Source organism: Pseudomyrmex gracilis, unplaced genomic scaffold (genome assembly GCF_002006095.1).
Source record: "Pseudomyrmex gracilis isolate BER0280 unplaced genomic scaffold, ASM200609v1 scaffold_17, whole genome shotgun sequence".
Lineage (NCBI taxonomy): Eukaryota > Metazoa > Arthropoda > Insecta > Hymenoptera > Formicidae > Pseudomyrmex > Pseudomyrmex gracilis.
This window is the reverse complement of record NW_018020601.1, coordinates 874253-885151: the sequence shown is the minus strand read 5'-3', so window position 1 is coordinate 885151 and position 10899 is coordinate 874253. Positions and strand designations below refer to the sequence as shown.

General features: G+C 39.5%; 1 protein-coding gene across 1 annotated transcript in view; it reads right to left on the bottom strand.

Annotated features, from left to right (window-relative positions):
- Positions 1 to 10899, bottom strand: part of LOC109864127 (RING finger protein nhl-1-like) — an 80136-nt gene that overhangs the window by 15744 nt on the left and 53493 nt on the right. The window contains 4 exon segments of the mRNA XM_020445043.1: positions 2232 to 2348; positions 4517 to 4820; positions 6862 to 7136; positions 8035 to 8255. Coding sequence (XP_020300632.1) covers positions 2232 to 2348; positions 4517 to 4820; positions 6862 to 7136; positions 8035 to 8255 — 917 coding nt within the window.

Here is a 10899-nt window from a genome sequence, read left to right as displayed (position 1 = left end):
TGATAAAAATTTTACCTTGTAATTAAATATATAATTAGTTAATTAATTAATTTATTGAAGAAAAAGTTAGGATTAGAATTTAATAACTTTAATTGTGTGAAAAATTCTTGAAGCACGTCTTTAAACAAGATAAAAGCGTGTCACTTTTTCATCGTAAAACTGCTGCATCGTCACTCGCACGCGCAACACAGAACAGTCTCTTCTCAATTTTTTAATACNTTGCATAAAAGTTTCTATGCAGTCTTTTATCAATTTGGACAATCAATTTTTCGAGAAAACCAATAGCGCGAATGATAATATTGTAGAAGAGAGACCGAAAGGAAACGTGTGTGTGCGTTGGTGTCTGTACGTCTGTGTAACGGAGGAAGAGAAGGTTCGGTGTGGATCACAGGATCAGATTCATTAGAACGCTGTAACACAGTACGGACACACAGAAGACGGTGGTTACCATTTGCATCGGTATACTGATATCGGTTTCCTCATGCTCGTCGGGCTCTGACTGCTCGGTACTGCCCTTCGTTCGGCTAGCGTTCGCGACTNTCGCGCCGTTCTCGATGTTAGCTTTCGTTACAAAGTCGGTCGTTTGGGNACGAATCGCGNTTGCGTTCTCCTGCGACGCGCTCCNACTCCCAACGCTCTCCGTGCCNACGTTGTCATCGTCGAGTATCACCCACCCGTTTTCGTCGATACCGCCCATGTTATTATCTTCGATCCTTGCGTCGTCTCGATTGTCGGAAACTTCGATCGGCGAGTTGACACGCTCGGATTCGCTCTCGGATTCGTCGGACACCAACCATCCGTTCTTACCCAAACTGCTCTGCCTGTACACGCGGCTTCTGGCCAGACTCGGATCGGACGATTCTTCGTTTGTGGGAATTAGTATCTCGACGTGGTCGAAGGTGCTCGACCGCACGGTTNAATCTACGGGACTGTTCGATACTTCGTCGTGTTTATGCTCGACGATTTTTGAGACGGTCTCTTTGGTACGAGTCCCTGTTGCGTTATTNAAGTTACCGATGTTGGTCTCCTCGATCGTCTCATCGGGACGATCNACGATATCCACGTTTGTGGATTCGAAGCCCAATAGGAAACCGGACAAGGGCTGTAGATCCTGCTCCGTGACCACCCAACCATTGTCGTCGAACATCTCCTCTATACTCCTCTCGTCGATTATCGAGGCGCTACGACGCTTCAGGTCCCTCTCGTAACGGTCGTCGTGCGTCAGGCTGCTCTCACCCCCCCGTGTGCTCGAGCTAACACTCAACACTGTGATCTCCTCGTCGCTCTCCTCGCTGTTATCGTCAGAATTTCCATCGTTTCTCTTTGCTTCTTTCTTTGCTTTTTTCACATTACAATTCTCGTCCCGGGACTCGTCGTCTTCTACTTCCTCTTCTTCTTTTTCTCCTTCTTTTTCTTCTTCTTTTTCTTCTTCTCCTCCTTCTTCGTCCTCTTCTTCGCTGTTTTCCTCGGAACTTCTTTCGGAATCGCTTCCTGACTCACTGTCGGATNCCGTTCGTCCGCTGATGNAACTCGAACACTCGGAGATGGTGTGCGACTCCTTGGATCTTGATCGATTTCTGCGCTCGTCGATCGTCTCGGCGGATCGATCNGCGCGATCTGACACAGCTTGCTCGGTGACAATCGCGTCGACGTCCTGCACAATGATTCGAAAGGAACTTGGTGCATCTTCGGACTCATCAAGTTTTTCGGATGTGACGTCGGCGTCGCGTCCTCNCGTCCCGGAATCGTCGACAGCCGCGATAGTACACACATTCTGNTTGTNACCGGCGGCNACCTCATCGTTCCCGGAACGACCGTCCGCATACGCGTCCTCGTCTCTGGATGCCGCGCTCGCTATTCGATTATCAGTCGCTACGCGACAACCCTCGAGAAGTTCGTTACTCGCGAGATGGATGAAGGAGATGGATGAGGTGGTCGATTTGTCGGTGTCCGTAATATCGTCCGTAAGTGCCGAGCTAACGTTTACGCTTGTCGCCTGCGGTTTACGCGCGTCCCCGTCGATCGCGTCGTTAAAAGCGCGATCCGCTTGGCTCGCGGAGCCAATAGTCGCGATTAATTTATCGTCGTCGACGCGATCGGCCGTGTACCGTATCTCGCCGGTACCGTCCGCACTAAACGCCCTAAAACGATTACGGTCGAGGGGGTTACTGGAATTAGAAGTGGCTTCATCATGAGCAGTCGTTTGACCGTGAGCTACGTGCGCTACGAACCTGCTGGTGTAGCCACTCGGCATCGTCGACGTCGTCGTCATCGCGCCGCCCGGCGTCGTCATCGTCGTAGTCGTTGTCGTCACGGATTGCGCGGGGCTTCCCNTCGGTGACGAATACCTGAGACACGTGAGTGATCAGTCGGAACTTTTCTTTNTTTTAGACAATTACTTCTAAGAGATGTGTGTTGTGAGGTTAACGAACGTTCTGATTGCGTCCGCCTCGAGAAAACGCAACTCATCGAACTATGTGGCACGTATCTCTCTTTTCTTTTTCTTTCTTTTTTTCGATCCTGGTAATTCTTTTTCTCTTTGAGATTGAGGTCACGTTATTTCGATTACCGTGATTGTTTAGGTAAGCTTATCCACGTATCCTTTTTCAAGAAATAGCAAAATCTTTAGGATTGAGATGGCGTGAGATTGNGCAACTACTAAGTCTCGCGTATGAATTGCGGAGAGAAACATATTTAATATTCTACACTCTTCTTATTTTGTTTATCCGAAAGTAATCTAAGTTTTTAATTAGGATATATTATAATGTGCAAATGATTTNTTTTATTTACAATTGAATAAAGATACGAGTCTTTGAATTTTTAATTGAAACAAAATATTGCACATCGAGCAAATAATTAATCAACATAAATAATAAAAATATAAATAGAATTNATTTTTTTCCGACAGAAAGTNATTGTGTTATTTTATTATCATGTTTTCTCAGCATTGCCACCTACTTAATTGCGGTCAAAAATTTTTCTTCGCGGTCTAATATATTATAATTCATCACCAGACTGAGCAGCTAATCAGTTTCCGTACGCGGTACGTGGGAAGTTTCTGATAGCAGCGAACGCGATGGGGAAACGTGCCACGTGATACTTTTACAAAAACCGGAGGAAGTCGCGCGGAGGCTGAGCTTGAAGAGCACTTACGGCCTCGTCGATTTCTCCCAGTTCTCACAATCTCGTTTCTCGGTTTTCTTAGGCCACAGTTTCGAGCGAGGAGAATGCGAGAAAGAAAACGCTTACTTCGAAATTCAACGAGCGCGTTCGTAATTCCCGGATGCGGCAGGAGAGAACCGTTCGGATGCGTGTTTGCGATGCTGCAACGCACGAACGAAAGCTTTGCGATAATAACGTCTATGAGCAGCAAATGCGTGGAAGTGGACAAAACCAGAGATTTTTCTCTAACAACGATAACATTACAGAGAAAAGTATTATAAAATAATTGAGATGAAACAGATAATATAACAATTGCGATTTTTTTTGAAACCTCTGGTATTGATTTTACATATCATCAAATTAAAGTAAATTATAAAAGAAACGAAGTAAAATAATTGTGAAAAAAAATATGATAAATTTGTGTTAAAAAATTCGATTATTACTATTTTATTAAAATGAATACGTATTGACTTGATATAGTATCAAATTAAAGTAAATTACAAGAGAAACGAAGTAAAATAATTGCGAAAATATAATACGAATTTTTGTTAAAAAACTCGATTATTATTATTTTATTAAAACGAATATATATATATATATTGACTTTTTATATTATCAAATTAAAGTAAAGTGCAAAAAAAAAACAAAGTAAAATAATTGCGAGAAAAATATGAGAGACAAATTTTTGTTTAAAAAACCCGATTATTCATATTTTATTAAAATAAATATATATTGACTTTATATAATATTATCAAATTAAAGTAAATTACAAAAGAAACAAAGTAAAATAATTGCAAAAAAAATATGAAAAATTTTTGTTAAAAAACCTCGATTGTTATTATTTTAAAATAAATAAGTTTAATCATAAAATGCGTATTATATTTTTGTTTATTACAACGCTTTCATAGAGACTTGTTTTTAATTTTGTCTTTATATTGTGTGTACTCTCTTGTGTGTTATTTTGTCTGTTTACATGTTTTTGAGAATTATCNGTATTTGAAAACATAAGCATAAATTTAAAATAACATTAACCATCAACTGTTATATGTGATTAAATTTCTATNACATAATTATCATAGTGTGTTTATATCANCTTTGAATTTAATTCATTATTTATAACAATATTACTTCAATAACGTGTTAATATATAAAGTACAATAAATTACTTTAACAATATTATTAAATAAATATATATATGTATATATGTAATATTAATCATTTTATATCACATATGATAGTATGAAAAGAATATTTTATATATCAATTTTTCCAATATATAGAAAAAATCAATAGAGAAAAAATCATTATAAATTTTAAAATTAATAATTTTGTGTTTTTAGAACGAAATACTTGCCTGGTCGATGGCGAATCTTCCTTACTTCCTCTTCTAGCTTCGGCACTGCGAGCGAGTAGAGGTCCGATGTCAGTGCGCGCCATGGCGGATTCGTTTCTCTGACGTTCCTGAGAAGTGACGGAAGCCGCGGACGGAGCAGCAGTCGATGGATGAACGTCCGTTTCCGACTCTTCCTCGGTATCTGATTCTGTTTCCTCCGAGGAACTGCTTGTTTCCTCATCCTCGTCTTCCTCTTCTTCTTTCTTCTTCGCCGCTGGTTCTTCTCGCGGTGTCTGAATCGGCGGTGGCGGAGCTGCACGGTTACCTGCGAACAAAACAATTTCAATGTTAATTATAATTTCTGCATTTTTCTCTTAAATTTCTTCAAACTCAAAAGTAACGAGATTAAAAAATTCAAAATTTTTAATTAAATTCTTACAAAAATAATAAAAAGAAAATTTTTAATTTATGTATCCTACATTTTCTATGGTTTATAAAGTAACAATGAGATAAAATTGCTTTTCAAAAGGAGATTTCGAATGATATACTTCAATAATAATTTGTTTCGGAATTCGATATAAGAAACATCGAATCGTCGTGTATCAGAGTGAACGAACGTATAGTCANGATAACGAAACAACCGGAGACAAGCGGCCGGAGGATTCATCACCGCGTGCATAGGGATGTTACGTTTTGAACACGATTCTCAGGTGCAGGAAGAGAAACGTTCTTCGTCGGATTTCCGTCATACATGTTCGCGATTGACGGAGACACGATGAGAAAAGCGAGAACCGATCGTATCGATCGGCAGAATGGTAGAAGCGTTGGGAAACGCGAGGGATATAAGCGCGAATATCGCCACGTCCGTCCGCGTGTCTCGCCGTCGGCGAAACACGTCTCCTGCGACTTAACACGCGGCGGACTCGCACGCGGAAATGTGACGGCCGAGACACGTAGCGTCCCGGAAAAGCGAACCGACAGCGTTAACTAAGAGCGCTGTGAATGGGTAATGCAATTACCCGCGCCGCGCCGTGCCGCGCTGCTACTGCCTGTGCCAATTTCAGCCTTCAAATCTTGAAGTATCGTTCTGGCATCGAGGCCCGGCGTCGCCGTTGCATTTACGAATTGCAACGTTGTAGCAATTGTAACAGCGTTTCATGCAGCAACATTTTACGTGCGCATCTCTCGCATGCGAGATTAGCGCGAGTGTAATAGACAACACACGAACCGCCCGTTATATGTATCAAACGCGATGTTTGCCGAAGTGAAATTGAATTGACTTTGAGTTCGTGTTTTTTTCACATTTTTTAAAATGGTTTTTTGAAGAAACACGAGCAAAATGAAAAATTAAGCAAAACGTTAATTAAACAAAATGTTGTTTAAGAGCGCTACTTATAATATAATATATTATTTTATCAAGAGAAAATTATAGAACACATGACAGAACAGTTTTTTCAGTATATGTTATATAATATTTGTGAAATAATATAGAACACGATCAAAAAAGACTTTAGACTTGTACGTTCAAAGTTTCACTATCATTTAAAGAAACAATTAAAACACAATTTTCCATCTTCCGAATTCGGAGCGAAAGGTTAAACGCAAATTTGTCCGTACATCCAATTTCCGCGAGATGCTCGACGGGACGCTGAGAAACAATGGATGTGCTAGGCCAGAACTGGCGCGCGAAGCGAGCAGAGACGTGCTTTCGATTCTCTTCTGTGTAAACAATAGGCGCGCGACCGGAAATTGGGACGCGCGCCACGGATAGAGCTGCGAACGCTATAAAAGGGTCTAAACCTTCGATTACTACTCATTGCATTGTTCCTTCTAATTCTCCGTGATACGTAAATGGAAGCAAATTCTGTGAGCAAATTTCTTTCACGTGCTGCTAACAAATTGGAGTACGTGCATCTATTAAGTCAAAATTAATTCTCTTTGTTTCGAAAAATTATTTTCGGTAGAAGAATTTGTATTTTGAGGAAAAATCTTCATCTTAAATGATTATTGTATATTATTATTATATATTGTTGTTTAAATTTATTGTATATTATTATTATATTGTTGTTCAAATTTATTTATTTTTGTGTCAAAAAAAAATTTATTACACACTCGCAGAGAGAGAGTTTATACAAATGCATTGTCAACAAAGTCTCGAATTTCATATTTTGATAAATAAAGTTTGAAAAAATAGATTTTGACAAATAAAACAGTTTTGATAGGTAAATAAAAATAAATAAAGACAGTTTTGATCGCGCCATTATTTATAACTCTCTTCACGCGTCGATAACTTGTATAGTCGTCGATTTGTTGTAAATTCTCGAGAATCGGCAAAGTTACAGGCAATCGCAACGCATTTAAATTACCTGCGCCTAAAAAACGGCTCTGAAATGGCGCTCTGGGAGACGGCGTGGTGATGTTCGAGGACTCCCTTACGGTCGTCGAGACCGGTCCCGTCGAAACGGAGGTAGTCGTACTAGTCGGCGGCGCTCTTGACAGATACTTCTGCTTCATTTCCTCGGCGGTGAACGGCGCGCCCGTGCTGCGTATTCCGGAACCCGTCGAGCTTTCGGAACCAGTGCTCGAGTCCGACGAGGCGCTTCTGGCCGCAGGGGGAGCGTGAGTTTCCGCCGAAGTTCTCCTACGCAACAAGATATTACAAACAAGCACGTTAATAACGCAGCCAAGAGAACTCGGTTAAGAGTTGCTTGTTTGCGCACGGGGTAACATCCTCGCGCTCTACTCTAACTCCTCGCCTAAGTCCGACATAAGCGCCGACGTAGGCGCTGTCAGCTAGGCTCGCCGTTCTTGCGGTCGGCGTGATTAATATCGCTGCGTGAGCAAACACACCTTTTGTCCCTTCGGAGACCGCCACCGAATTTATCATTTTGATACATGTACATATGTACAGTCGCTGCGTTTCGAAGAGCAATACGCACGTTCTACACGTATTTTCATGGATATTTCCCTACGTGATTGTCACATTGTATGTGTTCATTTCTCAAACTAGCATGATTTTGATGTTACAAATTAATGCCGAGCGTATTTTCTTGCGAAAATCACACACAGCTTTATTTCACTTATTTAGTAATTCATGTAACTCGGTTTTTTTGTTATTGAAAATAAGAGAAGGTAATGAGAACTAAACACGTCTCTAAAAAATCTTTATTTAGTCTTCTTGTATATGTATATTTATATGCGCACTTTAGAATGCTGTGAGTGGATACATTCGCCCAAGCAAATATCGTCACTATAGTCTAAGAGCGGATATATTTTTGCTCCCAAAAACTCGATCTCGTCGCTGCAACGACGGACTTATATCCGTTTAGTATATTATTTTTAAAACATTTAAAAAGAATTCAATCCAATTCAATTAACAATTTAATTTAATTTAATAATTGAAGTTTGTAAGATCCGCGGAGTCAAAAAAAAAAAAAATTAAAAATTAAGCTCAATTATAATTTGCACAACCATTCAGTAAGTTGAGATCAAACAGAAAAGTTCCGGTTGTATGAAGTTCGACAGAGTTACTTGTTTACCTGACGATAGCCGACGATCTCCTGACCGGCTGTTCTTCTGGTTCTCGCTCCGGAAGTTCTCTCGGTGGCGGATGAACGGCAACGGGCGTCGATGTCGGCTGCCTCTCCTCCACCGTTTCGGCGTGAGCGGCGGCGGCCTTGTTCTGCTTCTTGATCCTCGAGATCTCATCGTCCTCGCTGGTCTGTCGCGCCACCGCGGTCGGTGCCTTCCTTACTTGTACCTGCGCGTCAGAAAAATAATTCATGCCGATGAATGCTGTTACGTTGTTCCGCCAATTTGTTCCGTTGTTGAAATCGCGAACGTTCGCGCGATCCGATCTCGCGCGTTTCACTTTCACGCAAGTTTTGAGTTAATAATTCAAGGGAGCTTTTACGGATCGAAGATGTTCCAGATCGTTCGATGCGTAGGCGATAGTCGTCGCGCGCGTTCGTGCGATTTATTGGAGCCGCGAAATCCGCACGTGCATTTAAATGCACGTTTATGGGCGCGTACGACATGCGCGACAGGTGTCGAATACGTGAATCGGAGCGGCAATTACACGACATCATCGTTCCTCTCGCGACCCCCGCGAGCGCATCGCTCTATATCGTATATAAAGCAGGTGTGCATAATACGGGATTAAGTACACGAGAGGGTGGTTGCGTTAATGACGAAACGGGATAAAAAGTGTAAAATTGTTGTATATTGTTGTCTCATTCGCAGTCTATTTTCGTACAAAATACAAGATTCGAAAGTATAGTAAGAGGTGTGATATTACGCAATATTTGTTGTATATATCATTGTTTATCTCGTTATTCTATGATTAAGCATACGTATATCTATCTATATACACACTGTGTCTGTTGTACTATATTACCTATTTATACTACTATGAAAATTCATAAAAAATCGTAACACTACATAATAGTTCACACAATGATTGGCACTTTCGTCGGTATCGCAATTGCAGAATAATGTACTCAATACGTGTATAACGCTTGATATAAATTGTTTCTAAACTAAGATAACGTTTTACACATGTACGGATTAGTGTTTTTTTTTCTGTTTGTACGTTTATTGAGCTTTTTTATAACACCAGCCGGTATCATCCGAACAATTGGACGCGCGACATCGAACAAATTTCGTTCGTTGAACTGGCCGTCAGCGTGGAGTGTTTGTGTCCATCCGTTTATTTCTCCCGCCATAATAAGGGATTCCTTGCGCAAAAGTGCGGAGGTATCACTGTCAAAAATAAATACGATGTCGTCAAATTCACGAACGCCCATTGAAGATCGTGATCAGCTTAATTAATTAAATCAGTTTCATCGTTTATTTATTAGCTCGCGATCAAGAGTTGACAAAATCAATCCATCTGCATTTTAAATGTGAGCGACACAGTGTGTGTCGGTAAACCTCATTATTAATGTTTTCCTTAAATTTCTTCTTTCGTTACAAATTAAAAGAAAAAAGATTACATCAAAAGTGAAACGCGTAAAAATTTCATGATGTGACATGAGGACATTGTAATATATGTTCGAAATATTTCTACAAAAAATGACATACACATCGCAAATCGATATCTCTGTATTATTAAACATCATTGTATTACGATAGAATAATTTTTCGTAAAAATGCATGCAAGACTGATTCCACAGTGTTAATTGATCAAACTTGTGGCCGTAAATTGATTGTATCTCGCTGTTTAAATATTGATGCGACGTGGCAATATATACGCCCGAGCGTGGCACGTCGATAAGCAGCGAGAACGACGATTAAATTCACTGATACGTTGCACACACAAAAAAATCATTTTTTTATTTTTGACGCGCGCGAAAAAATGTGCACCGGTAGGTTTACATATATGTACATAGATACCGAACGGTCGCGCAATTGTCAGATTCAATCAATCGAACACCGTGCTGCATCAACATTTAAAATATGAACGTCGAGGATAGAAAAACAAGCAACTACGTAAATGTTGAAAACTCGCGTGTGTGTGTTACATCAGTGAAAAAAAATATAAATGTCCATCCGAGAATGTTTATTTAATACGGTCTTAATGAAGATTTTTTGAAAAATTGTTTTCGCGTAACGCACACGCGCGTGACAATTAATGAGTAACCTGCTTTTATCAATGATTACACGTGTAAATATATCCGTCGGTGTTCTTTGCTTCGCTGTAATTTTCGCAGATATTGTCAGGCTTGAGTGTCAGACGCTTTATGTATTTATCGATATAACGACACGCCCAGGGACAATCACGTTTTTTCGGTTTTTTTCGACTGGAAAGTTATTACGTTTATGGAAGTCGAAACACATAGAAGGCAAGAGAGGATCAATACTCCAATATAAAAGCTGAGCGACCTAAGAGGGCTTATATGTACGAAGGGCTGAGAGAGAACCTTATATAAAATTCATCCACATATATATATATATATATATATACATATATAGCATGAAAATGTATCGCGTGTGGCAAATGTATTTGGATTATGCTCTCTCAGCCTATACTAAATTTTTATTCAACAGTGAAAGACATATTTTATTGATATATAATATATAATTGATTTTATTTCAAAAATACTTTTATTATATATATATATGTATGTATGTATGTATGTATACTTATATGCTTTATGTATTATGTATTTTATTTTTTTCTCAATATCGCGAGATCGTGATTTAACCTTTCTAGAATTTTGTACTCTTATAATATGTATAAATAAATATATTATTAAAATTAAACTCAAGATGCATTTTTACAGTCGTTATAAAAATAAGAAAAGTTGTATATATATACTTACCAAAAGTATAGCTATTACATATTCAATCTCTTGTTAACAAAAATCACCGTGTTTTNNNNGNNNANNNNATANANANNNNAA